Genomic DNA, 20,874 nt, shown 5'->3' with positions numbered 1-20,874 from the left:
CTGTCCAGCCTTTACTGAATACTCAAAGGGCCCTCCCAAACATCTGGGAGTGCTGATTCAATACGGCAGACTGGCGAGAAATTTGAATGGAATGAGTAAGGATATTGTTTCTCTAGGATTCAAGCTTGAGTTGTGTCAAGATATGCTGGGGAAAAAAGCCTCAAGAGTATCTGGGTCAAGGGAAGATAGTTTCAGAACTATGTGAGAACTGCATGTCAAGGAATCAAACCAAATAAAATATGCCACTACTAAAGTAAAAACAAATAGCAAAGATGAACAACGCTAAACAAAACATAAGTTACTATTACTAAAAATGATCATCATTGCAAAAAATACTCTACATTAATACTAGAAAACCAGGATCTAAAGATGGCTCAGTGAGTGTAATGCTTGCTGCTGACATCAGCATTGATATGAAAGTCACAAAGGTCACAAGTTCTAATCAGCTTTCCTCCCTTCCGAGGTTTTTAAACAAATCACCATACATTGTATAATAATAGAATCTGTTATTTAAAGTTCTTTGAAAAGGTAGAAGTTCTGTATGAAGCATTAAATCAAAATGCTATTTCTACTATTAGCAAGAATAGTAATAATGGAGAAAATAACAGACGGAGAAAAATATTCACATCAGAGAAAATGAAACACAAAGAGCTCGAGAATCTGAAGTGATGGTCAAAGTGCATAGCGACCCTCTCTTGGCGGTAAAATAAGGTATGCTAGAGATGGATGACAAGAAGGTGCAGTCAATAAAATGATGATGATGATATGGCAGTATGTTCATGGTAGAGGGGGACAAACCGACAAATTAACAGGGAGAGCTGAACCAAAGGCTTGGATTGGCTCGAAGAGCGCATGCACAACTGGAACAATGAAAATCTTTGGTATCAAATTGGGCAGGTCAACAAACTAATAGGGGGAGCCAATAGTCTGGCTTGCCTCTGAGGCTCTGTCCATGAGCAGAGTTACAGAAATATCTGGTATGAATCCAGGCAACAAACATCATGTAGACGTATGATAAAGTCCCTTCAAGAATATTAAAAGTGACAGCTTCTAAACATGAATTTAGCAACATTCATGCACCCCCTCTTGACAAGGTTATTAGTTAACTAAGAGGCTAGTCAGTTGTGATTAGGCCTGGACGAAATTTAAATTATGCCAGAGTAATTTTGGTAATTTTGCATTACTCTTGAAGCAAAATTACTGAAAATTATGCAATTATGCTCGCTTGCATAATTTTGAGTAAGAAGAATCCTTACTTCTCAGAAGACAGGAACAGGGCTGCTGCTGGTCCTGTTCTCTTGCATTCAGCCCTAAATGGTTGGTTATGCTCCTCGTCTAATTGTGTAAATTAGCGTAATTACGCTACCACAAATAATACGAGTGCCACCGACCCCTAATTGTCATGTGCCCTGGATTCCTATTATACATGGAGTAAAATTATAGTCCATTGAATCAAACTTGAACTAAATTGCCTAGAATCACACAAATTGGTCAAGCAGGGAATCTTTGATTGATCCCAGGTTTCCTGGTGCCAGATTGTGCAATTCAGCCACTAGAGGCACATCTCTTTCATTATCATATGTTACATCAAAGATTAATGCTTTATTTTTGATTCTTGCTGCATCATGTTAGAGCGTTGGTGGCAGGCAGAAGCCACAGGAAAATTCAACTCGTTTTGGGCGCAGGGATCCACAAGAAACTTAAGCTGAGTCAAAGCCAGATAGTTGGATTGTTCCTTCAGTGCTGTGTCCACCTAAAGAGCTCATGGGGCTTAACTCCTACCAATGGCAATGAGAATGTTCCACGATTTTTGCCTACGATGGCAGACGAAAGTCTATGCCTCTGCCTAGTACCGGAAGAAGACACAGTTGCAGATACTATATTGCAGTCTAAAAAAAGAACACAGTTTTTGTACTTAAATGTTATTTTTTGATGCTCATCATATCCAGGAGTTGCTTACCTTGAAAGGAGCTGAACAATGTATCACACTTCGGGCCCGATTTAATTAATGACGGTAAGGATACTCCTTTGCAACGACGACGGAGTATCCTCACCACCCAGAAAGAGGTTAAGGCCGGACTGAATGTACCGGACAAAGGGGGTTTCCCTGGGAGGCTGGAAGGGTAAAGGCGGCTTTTGCTACTGGGGGCCGCTTTTGGAGCAATGCGGCAGGTTTAGAAGCACTGCAACGGTCCTTGTTTATCAAACAGTTTTCAGGCAACAATAAAAGTGCAAGATAGCTCTGGTGAATAATATACCTGCTGGAGAGAGATCTGAGTTTTATATAGTGGCAGTTTTGACTCATCTAAGGTAGCGCAGAGGGTAATATGCCTGCTGCAAATAGCGTGTACACTGCAGTGCATGAAATGGGAAAATAGAAGTGCAGGTACTCTGAGCCAGAGTATCTGCTTGTTTCTGAGAAGTGCTGGTACTCTCCAATTAAAAATAATATGCCACTCTTTAGAAGTGCAGGTACTCTCCCTTTCAAAATGAAAAAAGTGCCAGTACTCAGAACCGGTCCATGTAAAGCACTTGTACATTGCAGATCACAGAACAGTATTTAATGTGACTAGCTCAGTGGGTTACTGCTTTTGTTATAGAGATCCTTGTGTTACTGTGCAGTTCATAAATTACAATCTTAATCTAGGTTAGAAAGTTAGGTTTTTTTTGTTGTCCCAGTCGTTCATTATCCTAATTTTGCTCAAAAGGGTTTGTTTGGGTAGAAATAAATTCTTCTAAGAAAAGTCAACACCAAACCACTATGTTAAGTTCGGAATCCTGAGTTTGTGCTTCCCCAGACCGAACACTCTTAAAAAATGCCTACCAGAATGGATGACATGTGAATCCTACACTTTGCAGTTCCCTATGTCCAGTGGTGTAACAAAACTATAGGGGGCCTCATGCAGAGGATATGAAGGAGGCCTCCCCATGCTTGTGACCTAGTGAGAAGCTCTGAGCCCAGGGGCCTCTGCCACCCATGCACCACGCCAGTGAGGGTCCCATGGAGCTCAGGGGTCCCGTGGCCCCGCAAGGGCTGCGGTAGCTATTGTTAAGCCACTGCTGTTGTCTTAGGTAACATTGTCTATACACCGATTTACACAGGTACAATTTACGTGTTTGTGATGTAAAATGCTCCTACATTTGTATAAGAAGCGCTATACAACAAATGAAATACATGTGAGAGACGGGCAATGGAGAGAACAGAGCCACTGTTGGAGGGGGATAGTGAGGGAATCATTGAAGAACCCCAACAAAGATTGCTGTACCCTAGTGCACTGGAATGTCATCATTTACCATGCTTTAAAAACAAATACAATTGAATATAAAATGAAAAATGTGTTGAAGAATGCACCATTCGTTAAAGTTATTCAAAATTTTCTTGGGGGGAGAATCCTCCACGCCCCCTTATAGTGGTCAGGCTCACTCGATGCGCTCAATTGCTAAGCACTGTCTAGGGGCTGATGTGACAAAATTTGCTAGGTCTACTTTGCGTTCCCAGTACATCCCTAACTGCGGTCCCCCCACCGGATGTTGATGCAGGCAGACCTTTGGGTTAATCACGGCAGAGACTACTCTGTCTCCGCCGTGATTAATCCCCTTCGATGATCCTGGGGAGTAAGGGCCGTTGGAGTAATGACAACATGTCCGTCTGCCCAATTTGGATGGGCAGACGTAGTCATTTTTCACTGTTCCTCAGAAAAAAACATTTTAATGCTCCCCCCACCATGGAGAAGCCCAGCATGGCCAGGGAAGCATTACTTTTTTTTCTTTACAAGATGAAAATCTCGTTTCGGGATTATCTTTTTGAAAAGAAAAATAGACTACTGTTTGTTACAGGGCTTAATGTAACAAACAGTAAAATGCATTGACAGGAACTGCTCTCACAGCGGTTCCTGCCAATGCCTTATAAATGACCGCCTGCTAGTCGGTCATTTATAAATTTGGCGGACGGAGAAGTCACGGCCTGGCAGACCAAGTCCTCCGCCAGGCCAATGGTGACTACTCGGTCCACCAAAAATTATATCATACGGAGGGCTTTGAGTGGGATGAAAAAAATGGGGGGGGGGGGGGGGGGGGGGGGAGGTCTCTCAAAGGGGCGTGGCCAATGTAATTAAGGGCGTGCTTAAAAACACGCAAGCTAAAAATGTCCCTTCCCCTACAATGCTCACCTGACATGAGGTCATGCCGTAACTTCTCCACTAGTGAGAAGAGAGCAGTGTGACCACGCGCACATCAATATGCCTGCTGTCATTGCAGTCCAGAAAAAAACGGACCGCCTGTGCCATGGCACAAAACAGAGCCCAATAGAGACCCGTTTCGAGGCCCCCTTTAAAAAACTGCTGGTGCTCAGCACTGGTGAGACCCGGCCCACTTAAAGCCCTGATCAGACCCTTAGTCTTCATGATCCTAGCTTGTATTAATTTGATCAGGCTACAACACAATGCTCTTTTTTATTGCTTAACAAACCATACTTATTTTATTAACACACCATGCTTATTTTACCCGAAGATGAAAGAATCTGCTGAGTAATACTGACTACTAATACACGAAAAAACAACAAAACATGTTTAAAATAATTTTACCTGGGGGTATATGCAGTCTAAAGAGTAGTTTTATTTTCTCACTCATTTCCCCGTGGTACATCGTGTCTGCAAAAATAAAACAAGTCATCAGAAAGGAAAATGGAGCAACGTAACACTGCATACATCGATACATACATACATACATGTGTGGGCGTGGGAGGAGACCATGCCCCTGATGACTAAACAAATACATGGTATGGTGAGAGCAGAGTGAGTTAAACGCCAGTCAGTCTCTGGCATCAGACACAGGTTAAAAGCGAATGAGCCCATTTCCTTTTGCACCCCTCTGCGACCGAATGAAAAACAGACAAACAAGCAGGGGTAATAGGAATAATAAGGTTGGTAGCAGCGCTTCCGATATACGAGCCCGTGACAGACAATACGTCATCAATATTGCATTATTTTATGTGCGTCACTAATTGAGAACAACGGTTCTCCTGACAGCCTCTAATTGACTCGTGTTTATACCAGACCTTACTCAATATGGCATTAAATAGCTTTCATGGAGTACGTCAAGGCTGTGGCTATTATTAATCTAACAACAAGCGCTCTGCGCCTGAAAATAGAAGGGGTTTATGTTTTCCACGGGCAGGGTTAGCTTCATGCAGAGCCAGAGGAAGCTGCCACTGTGGGGCGTCTGGAAGCACCGGGGCCTGCAGCTTTATTAAACCTCTATTGCCTTTCAGAAACCTCAGGGGGCTCTGAACGTTGTTCGCGTTGCTTGCCCTGAACATGGAAACTGCATTATCCTGTACAGGAGAGTAAACATTTGCTCACAACAATACACGATTTGATTGGTCTGGATTTAGGAGCCAAAATCAACAATCTATCACGAACCTTGCTCAAGTGGAAAGGGTATATAAATACGTCACCCGGGTTCACATTTTGCAGACTGAGGTGCAGTGCATCAGTGTGAATGAAATGGAGTGGCAGACCTCATGCGCAGACTATTGACAACATCGATCTACAGAAATACCACGTCCACGACAGTGCCCACCACATTGCAGGATAAGTATATACATTTGTCGACACATCTACGCACCATGCAATTTAGTGGTTACACTGATGTAGTCGTTCCGTCGATGTAATGGCTGTGGCATTTATGTCACACGATAAGTGATACACTGTAGGGATGCCGTATGCACGTGCCACATAAGCATTAAAAAAAGATGAAACAGCTGTCATCCGTGACGTTATGTATACACCATGTCAACCACAGGTTAAACAAGACACAGAAGGGGTTCTGAAAGTTAAAGGACTTAAAAAAGCACTTGGTGTAAAGTCACACAGAACACCACTGCCAGGCATTTCGCCCCTCCTTACGCCTTCCCTCTTCACCTTCACTCCCACCGGTGGCCCCGCCTCCACTCCAATCATATATACTGGCTGGGTGGAACATACCATCCGCAGAGGGAAACGGAGGCCTAATTTAGATTTTGGTGGATGCAGGACACCTGCCATGAAGTGGCAGCTGTCCCATCGCCTATACACGAATGCATTTTAAACAGGGCAGACAGGACACCCGTCGCTTTTTGCTGGGTGACCTGCAAATGCCAACCTCTAAAACCCGTCCTTAGCATGGCCGGAGTGCAATCCGAAGCAATCTTGGTAACCTCACCCTCAAGCTACAGAACATCCAGAACGCCGCCGCAAGACTGGTCTTCAACCTGCCAAGACACTGCCACATCTCCCAGCACCTATGCACACTCCACTGGCTCCTCATCGAGGCTAGAGTCACCTTCAAGATGCTCACCCACACACACAATGCCCTCCATGACACCGGACCAGCATACATGAACAGCCAACTCCAATTCCAAGCTTCCCAAAGGACCCTACGATCAGCCCAGCTCTCCTACGCCATGGTTCCCCGCATCAGAAAAAGCAGATCGGGAGGTCGCTCCTTCTCCTTCCTTGTGGCCGAAGCCTGGAACGCCCCTTCCGCTCCACCTCAGAAAGACAACATTGCTTCCCATCTTCGCTAGAAACCTCAAAACCTGGCTCTTCGACAGACCCCCTCCTTGATGGACTGGAACCTGCACCTCTCCCCCCCCCAAGCGCTTTGAGACCCTTACGGGTGAGCAACTGCGCTTAACAAACGCTTGATTGATTAATCTCCCGAATGCAGCTGCAAATAGTACTACGGGCAACATTCTCCAACGCAACCTCGGCCTGTTCAGACTCCCAGCACCAAGGGGTCCGTTTAACGCACAGAAATACACAATTTCCCCTCACAAAACCGAGCCTTGCAGCGCACATCTCTTTGATTAACATAAATGTAGGCAATTTGGGTGTCATGAATACCAGCAGTATACATAGCTCTAGAAACCAGGTTCTCTTTACATTTTAGTCGGGGGTGGTCTCATCAGAGTCAGTCATAATAGTCAATGGAAATAAATACAAGAAGTCCCTTACATTTATTTAGATGACATTCAAGGGCGACCAAGATTAGCTCCAGGTAGAGACAGGTGAACTTTCCATTGAAAGAGGCCAGCTGGGACGAGGCCTGCTGCATTGCTGCCTCACACCCTCCAGGGGGCATCCATGAGCCCTTCGGATTTGCACTAGACTGAACGTGGGCCCTGGCGTGTACGCGGGTTTAGACGTCGGTTCAGCAGGGACTGTACAAATGCCCTGGCTTTGCCACTTAGTCTACTCTAAGCTACGAGTATTAAACACAGTGCACTCTAACAGGCACGTGGCGTCCGCGAGCGAAGCGTGGCTAATAATAACTCCCATGTATTTATATTTCGCACACACGGGCCGGCGCTGCAGTGCACTAAACATGCCGCCCGCACTCTGGGGTTTGGAAGGAACAGTCCGCTGATAAACGGCTGGAACTCTGGCCCTTTAAATGTGCAGATGGCTATCGATTTCTAGCGTCCTGGAGCCTGGCGCCACCGCGCCATCAAAGAGCCCGGCGCGAGAGTGCTCCTTCACAAACACACACAAAAAATACACAGACCAGGAAACGCCACGGCACAGTCGTTTCGGGCATCAAGACATCCCGCCGTTATCAAAATCAAACACACCTGTGAGATTAAAAACACAAGGAAATCTTTGTGTGAGTAAATCCCTTTATCAGGGTAAAACCATCGTTTATGAATGGACAATGTGGTTTTGGATTCCGAAATGGGCTACTTGCACCTGCGAGCCGAACTTAAACCTGCTCGGTGAATGGGGCCCATTGATTCTCGATTTAAATCCAATTCCTGACCCAACCCAAGTATACAGTTCCATATATAGGGATCGCAGGTCTGGCACCAACCCCAAAGGTAAGCCCAGTGAAGTTGAAGTTCACAGGCACGTGGTGACTACACCCGCCGAATCTCTAAATACAAGATGGCAGTTCTGGGGGACCCTTGGTGTTGCAGTCCTGACCCCTCTCTCTCCGAACTGTGAGCTGCAATCAGCAAAGGGAGAGAACTGAACTCACAAAGAGAGGGCTCTTGTGGGATTGGTCCATCCACTATGGGTGCTCAGGCTGCGTCGTGGCAAGAAGGGACCGGGGCCCGTGATTGGGAGCAGGCTAAGAAGCAGGAACAAGCCCACGCCGCGGCTAAAACAGGACCACCCCTGTGATACTGACTTGTGCCAAGGGAATCCAAGATAATATCAGAGGGATTACAGTAATGGTATAGAGCCGAAGGGGACGCCAGGTAGAGATCAGGGCAGGAGCAAGGAAGCATACACTGGAGTGATCCGAAACTCAGGCCATCTGAGAAGAACCGAACCCCCGAAGATCACATTGTATGAACCAGTGATTAAATGAACCTCCTGACACAAAGGGAACACCGTGCTCAATTTATGTGTTCTTACACTATCCGCTCCCCAGACGTTAGTTAACCCGTTCAGTGCTGCGAACGTCCAACGGTCGTCGCGTGCACTACCTCGCTAGTGCTGCGCACGACGGTTGGACGTCCGGATCCCGTTAGTGCAATCGAACGTCCGCACTGGGGCGGAATTTGCGGCGCGCTTAACGGGTTAATGTAGGATCCTCAGAAATGTCTCCGCCCTGGTTCCTATCTGAATTGCTAATTTAACCAAAGGCCTGGATCCAGTTCCTGACTATTTTCACCTGATCCTGAAGCACAGCTGGGACTATTCGCAACAATTTTCTCCAATTAAGAGGACCAAGGCTGTATGCAGCAACCCTGAACTGACATCTCCTCCAAGCCAGTCCCCCAAAATAGGCCAGGGAGATTTGTAATCAGAAATACTGGCTCAAGTAACAGTTTGGCCTAAATGTTCAGGCAGGAGACTCCGTAGTGTGGAGGAATTCACATTTGCATAGACCAGGAAAATCCCACCAAAGTTAAGGGAGGCAAAAGTCAGGACACAGTCACAGATGGGCCTAAAGGATGAAGATGAAACAAAGTCGGCAGTGAAACAAGACCATCAGGGACTCACGTCCATGGGCTGTGGATGCAGCATGGATCAACCAATTGTTGATGTGTGGGTGAAGACCAATATCCTATTTGTGGAGAGCAGTCACCTAAAGAGGTAGCATCCTGGAAATAGCTAAGGGAATAATTTCAGGCTAAAAGTGAAAGAACACAGAACTATCAATGAGTCCCTCATATTCAAAATCTCAGGAGCTGCAGATGTCCATGGTGAATCGGGGAGTATGGAGTCATGAGTTCAGCACATTTACAGATGTCTTGTTTTATTTTTCAAGTTCCTCCAATTTACAGATGTTAGGAAATGCCCTGGGGAAAGTAGAGGAATGGTTCTCTGCAACATTTGCATCTTTAAATGGATAGCCTTGACATCTGTTTTGAGAAGGTTCGAGTCTTGAATTAGACGCTGAAATTACTGCTTAATACACACTCTTTCCATCATCTCCGCTGCCAGGACTGGAAAAACAACGTGCCCATGGACCAGTTCCTAAATATACCCAAGCATATCCACGTCCTTGGTTTGATTCTTGAAATAATTAATATTCTTTACACCGGATCCTGGCTGTTCGGTTTTTATTTTTATGATATACGCAGACTGCACTGTTTTAGGACTCAATGTCCAACATCAAAGACCGCATGGTCTCAACAGCAAACTATGCATGAAACGACAAGTCAATGCAGTTTCCTCAGCCTGCTTTCTCATGCTTCGCAAGATCTTCAAGTGGCAACCCATCAACACCAGGAAAACAGTAGCACAGGCACTCATCTCCAGCTGGCTAAACTACAGCGTCACACTCTATGCAAGCACCACAGCCTACCTCATGCAAAGACTCCAATTAATCCAGAACACTGTGGCTAGAGTGATCTACAACCTGCCCAAAAGATCCCACATCAAACAACACCTGAAGGACCCCCATTGGCTTCCAGTTCAGAGGAGATGCCTTTTCAAACTCCTGATCCACGCCTACCAAGCCCTCCATTACCTAGGACCACTTACCTTAACTTCTGCCTCCACTTCCATCAACTACCAAGAAACCTCCGTTCTGCACAACTTGCAGAAACCCCCAGCATATGCTGCAGCCACACCGGAGAAAGATCTTTCACCCATTGCGCCGCCAAAGACTGAAACACCCTCCCACTACACCTTCGCAAGACACATCGATCACCATCCTCAAGAAGGGACTCAAGACCTAGCTTTTCAAATGAGACAGGCAGCAAGTGCCGGGATACCCTGGCAGCTGATAAGTAGAGCTATACAAATACCTCTTGATTGATTGTGAGGGGGCATGGCATAGACAGCACTGATACCAATGGCTTGAAGTCCAAAAACAAACAAGGTGGTTGATTGTCCTGGACCTTGACAGACTAGAGTTCAAAGTTACCTTGCCTATTTGAGGATCTTCTGACAGATTCAAAAGGATTTGATTTTCTCTTCTCACCTTCACATGCATCTGATTTTGAAAAGCCTCAGACAGCACTTCCTCCAACAAGCTGCGGAACAAATACATACTCTCCAAAAGGTATCTATAGGAAATTACTTTTTATGACCATTGTCCACGTTCTAATTACAAAGGTGGATATATCTCTGTAGTAATAGGAAACTTCACCAACACACCAGACACCTACGCCCTGCCTCACTCTCAGTTGCACACATTCTCTGCATTGGCAAAAGCAAAACTGGAGATCGCTCATTCTCTTACATCACACCCAATACATGGAATGACCTCCCTCAACACTTCTTGAGGTCCGCAAGAAGCTGAAGACCAGGCTCTTTGTAGAAACACCTTGGGGACCTGCCACCTACACAAGAGCCTGTATTTCCTCTTGGGTGATTAGTACGCTATACAAATCAATATAACAATACCATGAGTTTAAAACAAGCTAAAAAAATGGTGCACTAGCCTTCCATGAGCCAAGTGGTAGCTCTTCTTTGAGCTCTGTTGCATGGCTCAGTCAAAGCCCAAAGGTCTGTAGTACATTCTGTAAGATTCAACCAAGATTGCCTTGTGAATTGAGAACATTAGGCACCATAGCCGCTGCAACGCAGGGTTTAGTGTTGGAAATATCATGATCTGGAGTGAGATCGTGATTGGTGATCCCTCCAGGGTGGAGGAGCTGAAGGAGACACAGTGCACTGAAGAATTCCACACCAGTATGCAATGATCCACTGTACTGGTGGCTCTCAGAATTGACCCATCCACAGGGCAGAAGTAGGTCCAGGCAGCATCGCAAGGAGGAGTGCCTGCATCTGCATCCAGCTCAGCAAGGATACAGTACTAATGCAGACTTGTTGGCAGGGAAGCTAATGTCGAGATGGAGGAAGTGAGCAGCTGCAATGTTTGGGCAACAGGTCACACCTTGGAGACAGGTGGTCTTCAGTTTCACTGATAGAGTTAGCTTGCCCTCTGGCTACCTCAGAGTTTCTCGATACTGGAGAACTCATGAAGGGACTGGTCGCCATATTCACTGAGAAGGAAGCCCATTTTGGAATGACTTATCCTGAATATGGAAACTTAGTGTCCAGTACCGATACTTATTTGTGGAAGAGATATGTTAGTGCACTACCAGTGGATATGTTTGAATTGCTTGATCTTTCAACCAGTATGTTTCTTGGCCTGTGTTTGGACATCAGCCACAAAAATTATAAAGTGAGATAAACTCCCTGAGCAATAAAATGACTGCTGAGCAAGCAATAGTGGTATCACGGATAAAGCGAACAAATAGCTATGAAAAGTTTTATTTCCAAATGGAAATCGCTTTGTTCATATACCAAATGTCTGTGGTAACAAAGCGGGAGGACAGGCAACAGTGTAAACAGATATTTCGGCCATAACAGATGAATTAAAATCTGGTATTGATGCCATAAGCTACAAGATGGTGCAGATTCACGACAAAGACGATAAGCCGGGGGACAGAATCAGTGAGAGAGAACAAAGAAATTTGGATTTAGGATGCAGCTGGTACATCAGTGGTGGTCCATAAACGAAGTGCAGACGCAGCAGGCCAAGGTCGAGTTCTTGGATGGCGTTCTAGGCAACATTCACATTTTGTGATCAATAAAAATTAAACAATGGCAGAATAGTATCACTAGTCTTTCATCAATGATTGGTCGCACCGTATTTGTCCAGGAGTTTTTTACCAGTATTTTCCCCAGTTCACTTAGTCCAAGTGGCCCAGGGTTGCCATAGTTCCAAAAGTTTTCCTGCATTGTCCCACACCTCAACCACAATGGTAAAATCAGCAAAGGAGATGAAGAACAGCATTGTGCAAAGGTGAACAAGTTAATCATGGAACGTTTATACTTAGCAAACCCTTAAGCCTCAGGCAGGACGTAAAGTTTGCTACCAAAGAACAGTTGGCGTAATTCAGACACAAAGTAGGAAAATTGCTTTAATGGGGTTATTCCTACCTTTGCAGCAATTTTCTGACGAACTTGCAAAGAATCCCCGGAGTTAGCAGATGTTTAAACATGTACACATTAGGATAAGTTGGAACTTGCAAGTATATATTTTCAAATGTGACAATGGAAAGCATCAGTGCATTTGCAATGTTTCACTTTTTTCGTTTCTCCACTAGGGAGCTATTGTTCCCTCAGGTACAAACCCCTCTAAACCCCACATCTTTTGGGGTATTCCTTCCCTTTCCAACCCTTAAAAGAATTATTTATGCCCTTTGCCGGAGTAAACCTGCCACGATTTTCAGAATGGAAAAACGTCTACAAAAAGACTTGTGAATGCCACAAACTCGTGAATATGTACCTTTTCCCCACGTTTTGAGGTATCTCCGCCCTGAAACTCCCCAACCCATCCCTGTAAAGACATTTACTTGAACTTAAATTTATGCCTTACTGCTGTAATTTGCCATCAGTAAATCCATGCACTGGTGCTAATGCAAGTTTTGTGAATTTTCAAGTGTAAATTATATTATTTGCATACACAAGGGTCACCCTGTTGTGCAACTAACACTGAATCTGTCTGTAAATGGTTTCAGTGGACAGAAAGTATTATGGCGCTGGCATGTGCAAACATTTACTTTTACCAGGTCCAAGAAATATGAAAGTTCAGTGGCTTTCCTCCACACACTCTTCTGTCCACCAGAGACTTTGGCTGAGGCACATACAGCTCCAGCACTAGATAGACATTAAAAAAAGCTTGTGTAGCCACACTGCATGAGTTTAACAAACATGCCATAGTAGCTTATACACAGAATATATATACATTTTTTATTTTTGCAGTTTTATATAGCGTGAACTAGACTCGAAGGTATCAGAGTGCTTTCAAGAGCACCAGGTGCATTACAGAGGGACACATTCATTTTTAGGTCGAGCCTAGAGGCAGCATGCATGCGCTGCTCTGTGAGGCATGGTGTATTCCACCTGTGAAGATGGAACACCCACGACACGCTCACCGGTTTTCGTAGGCTGGTTGGTCTGCCTTTAGTCAATTAATAATTTTGGTTGGTGTATAGTACATATTTTTCCCGCCTTGTGGGTGTTTCGTTCCTGCCCTGGTGAATGACCCTGCTACACGGATACTTTCATTATGGGCCATATGTTCTCTTTAACTGCACTACTTTTTCTAACCCCCCCTCTGCTCACCGCTGGCTGGCACACGGAGCTACTTGTTTGGCTGTCCAATCTAGATGCTCACACCTTGCAGCTCAAAAAGTCCTCATGCACTGCTAGCCGCTTCTCCTTCTCCTCGCAACTAGCGCTTACGATCTGCTTAAGGCAAAATTGCACATGAGCAAAGTGCAATGTGAGTGCCAGCAGAGAAGAATTAGCTGTTCCTGCTCGTCTTCTAGCTGCTGCAGCTTGGCCGTCATCTACACGGCCACCCCCAGAGAACCCCCGCACGTCATCATCTTCCTCCGGTGTGGGGCTGGCCACTTCCCCAAAGGTGCCCAGCGCTTCCCAGCTAGGCACTCCCCGTCGGACGCCGACTGCTCGTTTAACTTATTTCCATCCGGGACTTCAAGACCCTCCCTAGTAAAGCTGAACGACATGAAAAAATCATGGAAGCAGACTACTCGGTTCTCAAAAAGCTGAGGTAAGTAAAGCCACTTTACTCCATTAAAGCAACATGTTTTATTATTTGTACATAAATGTACGGCTGCATCGGTGTGTTGTATGGCCCGTGTCTGTGTAAGAGTTTAAGGCGCATGCATGCTCATGCTACACATGCACAATCAAGTGAACACACAGGCTTCGTTCCTTCTTTCCACCCACCTCTCCCTTCCAGTCATGCAATACACACATTGCAGGTCTCTGCCTCTTTTCTACACGTCTGGCGATAAACATTCATGGGGTGTAATAAGTCATGCTCTTTCGAAGTGCCACAGGGTCTACAAGGTGGAGGTAATGCACTGCGCTGCTGCTGGGCAGCAATCCTCACACCCGCTTCAAAACTGTTTTCTTTAACCACCACTTTGTTTTCCTTAAGAAACAAATACTGAAATCCTCCAGTTTATGTTTAATGTACCTATTCTCCAGGTTATATTATTATGGAACTTATGCAGTGAAATTAATATAAGTGCATTACTGTGTTGAATTGGGTGGAGTCATTATACTATATTAAAAGAGCAAAATCAATGCACATTTGATTGCACAGTGTGAAGAACAATGATTCAGAAAAGGGGGTGGTGATGAACAGAGTGTCTGAATTAAGCAGACCACTCTTACCCAGTCCAAAGATCAGGGCTTGATCCATCACCGTTTTTTAGCTCACTGCACCATCCCAGCTCAGAACTTGGCTATATGCAAATTAGTCCGACCCTGGCTCAGTGCATCATGGGAACAGGGCAGACCAAACTACCAAGCCAATTCTTATACTGGGAAGGAAACAAGCTACCGGGGACCGGTTTCTGGCATTTCAGCCGTCTTCGGCCCGGCTTGCTTGAATCCTGATGGTGCAATGAGCTAGGGACTCACATCTGAATATACCCTTCCACGCTTATGGTGGACAAAAATGATTCAGAAAAGGGGGTGGTGATGAGCAGAGTGTCTGAATTAAGCAGACCACTTTTACCCAGTCCAAAGATCAGGGCTTGATCCATCACCATTATTTATCTCACTGCACCATCCCAGCTCAGAACCTGGCTATATGCAAATCAGTCTGTCCCTGGCCCAGTGCATCATGGGAACAGGGTAGACTAAACTACCAAGCCAATTCTTCACCAGAAAGGAGACAAGCTACCGGGGACCGGTTTCTGGCATTTCAGCCGTCGTCGGCCCGGCTTGCTTGAATCCTGATGGTGCAGTGAGAAAGGGACTCATGTCTGAGTATACCCTGCCACACCTATAGTGGCCAAAAACGATTCAGAAAAGGGGGTGGTGATGAACAGAGTGTCTGAATTAAGCAGACCACTCTTACCCAGTCCAAAGATCAGGGCTTGATCCATCACCGTTTTTTAGCTCACTGCACCATCCCAGCTCAGAACTTGGCTATATGGATCAAGCCCTGACCTTTGGACTGGGTAAGAGTGGTCTGCTTAATTCAGACACTCTGTTCCTCACCACCCCCTTTTCTGAATCGTTTTACTCAGACATGAGTCCCTTTCTCACTGCACCATCAGGATTCAAGCAAGCCGGGCCGACGACGGCTGAAATGCCAGAAACCGGTCCCCGGTAGCTTGTCTCCTTTCTGGTGAAGAATTGGCTCGGTAGTTTAGTCTGCCCTGTTCCCATGATGCACTGGGCCAGGGACAGACTGATTTGCATATAGCCAGGTTCTGAGCTGGGATGGTGCAGTGAGATAAATAACGGTGATGGCTCAAGCCCTGATCTTTGGACTGGGTAAGAGTGGTCTGCTTAATTCAGACACTCTGTTCATCACCACCCCCTTTTCTGTATCGTTTTTGGCCACTATAGGTGTGGCAGGGTATACTCAGACATGAGTCCCTTTCTCACTGCACCATCAGGATTCAAGCAAACCGGGCCGACGACGGCTGAAATGCCAGAAACCTGTCCCCGGTAGCTTGTCTCCTTTCTGGTGAAGAATTGGCTTGGTAGTTTAGTCTGCCCTGTTCCCATGATGCACTGGGCCAGGGACAGACTGATTTGCATACAGCCAGGTTCTGAGCTGGGATGGTGCAGTGAGATAAATAACGGTGATGGATCAAGCCCTGATCTTTGGACTGGGTAAGAGTGGTCTGCTTAATTCAGACACTCTGTTCATCACCACCCCCTTTTCTGAATCGTGAAGAACAAAACACAGGCCTGTAAAATAGAAGGCAGTGAAATTGACAATTGTGTTAAAAAAGCGGAGACAAATAGCAACTTCACCTCAATCTGCCTCTTGGTATCTGGTGGTCTCTGATCACTCAATTGGGCCCCAGGCAGAAGATAACAGGTTCAGCCTGGCATGTGGTAGGAATCATGAACAAACACTTTCCTCCTTTGATTTTCTCTGCACTCGTCTCCAATAGCAAAGCGCGTAGGTCTCGCCTGTAATGCCGTTTGGCATATTAATGTATATTACATGTTTTGGTGCTTGTATTGCCCAAAGTCGAGGGTAATATGCTGCTTGGGCTAAACACTTATAAGGTCCCAAAGGCGAGTCCTATTGGCTATGCCAATGCTTGTTTTTTTAGGCATGGATAGTGAAAGTGATTTGCCTAAAATCCCCGCATGCTTGAGCCTCCCATCATGCTCGAACCTGGTAACCCATCTTCAAAGTCGGCCGGTCTGGTCATGCTGGGCTTGAAACTCAACTTCTCATTAGAAGAAATTTCCTCCTACCTATCATGATAACATTTCATAATTGCCCATACACTTGTGAAAACACAACATCATGTAGTAAGGTAAATGAGATACATTTTCAAGAGTATATGTAATTTAAACTGTATTGAACTAAAGTTCACTGCCACTACACTACATTCAAGCAGCCTTACCTAGACTGGTGATAAATCTTTTGAATTCGATGAAGCCGTCCATATTGTCATCAAGGAGTCGGAAGGCTCTTTCGGCTAAGACTTCAGTGTGACCGCTGCAGGTCCATGGTGAGACGAGCTTGAACAGATTGGTGAACTGCTGAAGGTCTATGCGGTACTGCTCGGCGTAAGGCCTACTGGGGTCATGCCGCTGAATGACAGACGCAGCTCCACCCCAGTAGCAGCTGATGAGATGTTCCCTCTGGAAGAGAAACCAAAAGAGGTAAAACACTTGTTGTGTAGATAAAGCAGAAACAGCAGTACTGACAAACCATCTAAAAGATACATTACATGCAGCAATTGCCTTTCACAAATTTGCTAGACAGTAGCAGCAGCTTAATTGTAGACAAATATTCATATACACACACACATATATACACACGTATATACATACACATATATATACATACACATATATACACATATACATACACGCACATATACACACATATATACATCTATACATACACACATATATATATGTTTGTAGCAAAAAAACTTCAGTCAAGAAGACGCCGCACACCACTTAAAGGTTCTTCTGTTTATTGTTCCTGTAGGATCCCCACCTACGCGTTTCGGACAGAAACTGTCCCTGATCACGGTAAACAATTGTCCATCATTTGTTTCTCCTATTTATACATAAGACTCCATGCAGCAAATTAAGATGCTTTATGGGCTTAGTAGTTAGAATACACAGCTCAATTGTGAGCTCATCGTTGTGTAAAAGAGTGTTGGTCTTAGGCATCAACATTATTGATGAAATTAAACTTGCGCTTCTAATTAATTGCGCATAGGGTTTACATGATTTAGGTGAACTTGCCTCTAAGTCACCCCACCGCAACTAGTTGCGATTATATATAAATTCACGTGATCTATAAATAATGACTTGGTGTCAGTGAGTCAATACTGGCTGAGTGCCCTCTTTGACTCTTCATCAATTAGTAAATGCCAGACCACACAACACTCCTCACAAGGATAACAAATAAATTATATTTAAACATATAAGCGCTTTACTTTCTCTTGTAGGTTTCAAACTATAACCCTCAGTTATTCATTAATTATCAAGTTCTCACTTGCTGTAAAAAATCTAAAGTTTCGTAAGCTGAATCAACACACGTTTTCTAAGTGGTAAAATGGTTCATACGATTGTATTCAGCAGTCTATAGAGTCACACATGTACATGCATCTCCTCATCCCCATTCAGGCCCCAAGGGCTTCTGGTTTTGAGGCGAATGATTAACTTTGATTCCAAAAGTCTCAATTTCTGAATCCGGTTTCCACCTCTCTCGTTCTCTTTGACCATCGCTATGCCTGAATATTTGATATCTTTCCATGTTTTGCCTGGATGGCTTTTCAGATGTTTGGAAATCGCATAGCTATAGTCTTTATTTTCAATTGCTCTTATATGCTCCAAAATTCTTTTTTTTCAGAGGACATTTCTTGGAGCCGATATATTTCTTGCCACATGTGCATTGTATTTGGTAGACAACAAATTGGGTTTCACACGTTATTTTGTCCCGTATCTCAAATTTCCTCCCTTTTTCGTCCACGTTTGATTTGAGATTCTGTCCAACCTTGCACGCTTTACACGAATGGCACTTCGTGAATCCCAACTGCTGCTTATGAAGCCAGGATATTGGTTTCTCTTGTTTAAAATGGCTGTTAACTAGAGTATCTTTAAGTGATGGAGCCTTCCGATATGTAATCAGGGGTCTGTCCCCTATCAGGGTTCCAATTTCTGGGTCTTTTTTTAGGACACTCCAGTATTTGGTTAGGATTTTACGAATTTTGAAGCTTTCTTTTGAGTACGTTAGAATCAAGCGCGGTTTGTCATCATCTTGTTCATTCTTTTTATTTTTCACTATTAGCTTTTCTGCTCTAGTTTTTAATCTCGCTCTGTGCTCACCTCGAGCAATGTTAGTATGTTTGTATCCACGTTTAAAGAAACGAGATTTGGTTTCGGCAAATTTACTTTCCATTTCTACATCCTCCAAGCAGTTGCGTCGTATACGTAGAAATTCCCCAAAGGGTATACTTTGTTTCAAAGGGGTTGGATGAAAGCTTGTGCCGTGCAGTACGCTATTAGTGGATGTCTTCTTTCTGTAGACCGTTATTTGTAATTTATTATCCTTGACATATACTTTTGTGTCAAGAAAATCTATTTCTTTCTTCTGGATGTTGAAAGTAAATTTTAAGCCCACTTCATTGTTGTTCAGTATTCCAATATATTCAATCAGTTTCTTTCTGGACCCTTTCCAGAGGACGAAGAAGTTGTCAATAAAGCGGAGCCATAACACCACATCCGTGGTGTAGGGTTTGTTTTCTTCTCTGCAAGCTATGCTTTTTTCCCACCATCCCATGGTGAGATTCGCATAGCTAAGACAGAAGGAATCTCCCATGGCACATCCACAGATTTGTGCATACATCTTCTTATTAAAAAGGAACACGTTGTTTACAATACAGAATGTTATCATATCAATCAACATATTGGTATGTCCCAGCTCCGACATCGGCCTTTGTTTGAGAAAATATCTGATTGCATTAATACCCACATCATTTTGAATAGACGTGTAAAGTGACACCACGTCTATTGTGGCTAGCCAGTATTCTTGTTACCAATCCGTTTCCATGATATTTCTCAAAAAGTCCCCAGTATCTTTTATAAAGGAACTCAAGGTTGGAACTATCGGTGCTAAAAAATAATCCACATAAAGTGCCACATTTTCACCCAAGACCCACAACTTGAAATTATCGGCCATGCCGGAGGTTTATGAAGAGTCTTGCTGACTGGGGCTAACTGATGCATTCTCGGCTTCCTGACACACGGCCGGGCTTAGCTCCGCCACAATCACTGCAACCGACCGGCTGGGATGGCTCCGCCGGTCACACCAAGACCACAATCCCCAGGATCCTTCGGGGCACAACGCCCACGCCATGAATGAGCGCGCCAGGAGGCGCTTAAAGCAGAGACAGGTGCGGAGTCCTGTGGAAATTTTCGTCTTGCTGACGGGCTAACTGCTGCATTCTCGGGTTCCTGACACACGGCCGGGCTTAGCTCCGCCACAATCACCGCGACCGACGGGCCGGGTTTGGCTCCGCCGGTCACACCAAGACCACAATCCCCAGGATCCTTTGGGGCACAACGCCCACACCATGAATGAGCGCGCCAGGAGGCGTTTAAAGCAGAGACAGGTGCGGAGTCCTGTGGAAACTTTTGTCTTGCTGACTGGGGCTAACTGCTGCATTCTCGGCTTCCTGACACACGGCCGGGCTTAGCTCCGCCACAATCACCGCGACCGACCGGCCGGGCTTGGCTCCGCCGGTCACACAAAGACCACAATTCCCAGGATCCTTCGGGGCACAACGCCCACGCCACGAATGAGCGCGCCAGGAGGCGCTTAAAGCAGAGACAGGTCCCTCGTCGCGCGCGGGACGTGCCGGACGAAGCCCGGACAAAGGGCGGACAGTCTTAGACAGTCCGAGACTGGCCGCGACTGGACTGGGCCGAAAACTCTGCTCCTGCCAAGATCGAGGCAGCTTCTTGTAGTAAGACTATATTGCCTTACCTTATCAAATCCTACAGAGGATTATTATTGTTGTGTCCTCCCCTTTCCTAGTTTGAGTACTGTTTATTCTGGGTTATAAACTCCCAATATTATTTTGAACGTTAACCTGTAATTGTGTAGCATGCCGAAAAAATTAGTCCCAACCACGTCCAAACCGATGGATAACTATTTGGTCCAGGTGGTAACGAAAATTAATAGCGAAAGGCGACAGTCATTAGGATTAAGTCAATCCCCTGTTTTCCCTCCCCTGAGTGCATCTCCATCATCTCTATTGGTAGACACATCATTACAGGCTGCTAGTAATGACGCTCCTGAGACCGATCTTCATGCTAGTGGCAAGTATGATCAAAGCGCACTCCTACCGGTTGATCCCCTGTTTTCCCTCCCCTGAGTGCATCT

At 45.1% G+C, this 20,874-nt stretch overlaps 1 protein-coding gene across 2 annotated transcripts in view; it reads right to left on the bottom strand.

Moving 5' to 3' along the window:
* TBC1D8 (TBC1 domain family member 8) overlaps window positions 1–20,874 on the bottom strand; it is a 605,783-nt gene that overhangs the window by 60,161 nt on the left and 524,748 nt on the right. For both annotated transcript variants that reach the window (XM_086934717.1, XM_086934716.1), the window contains exons 16-17: window positions 16,871–17,111; window positions 4,584–4,649 (exon numbers count right to left, since the gene is read on the bottom strand). In XM_086934717.1, the coding sequence (XP_086790843.1) occupies window positions 4,584–4,649; window positions 16,871–17,111 (307 nt within the window). The remainder of the gene's footprint in view (window positions 1–4,583; window positions 4,650–16,870; window positions 17,112–20,874) is intronic.

This window comes from Lissotriton vulgaris, chromosome 8 (assembly GCF_964263255.1).
Source record: "Lissotriton vulgaris chromosome 8, aLisVul1.2, whole genome shotgun sequence".
NCBI lineage: Eukaryota > Metazoa > Chordata > Amphibia > Caudata > Salamandridae > Lissotriton > Lissotriton vulgaris.
Note: the sequence above shows the minus strand (reverse complement) of the source record. Positions and strands in the feature narration are given on the sequence as shown.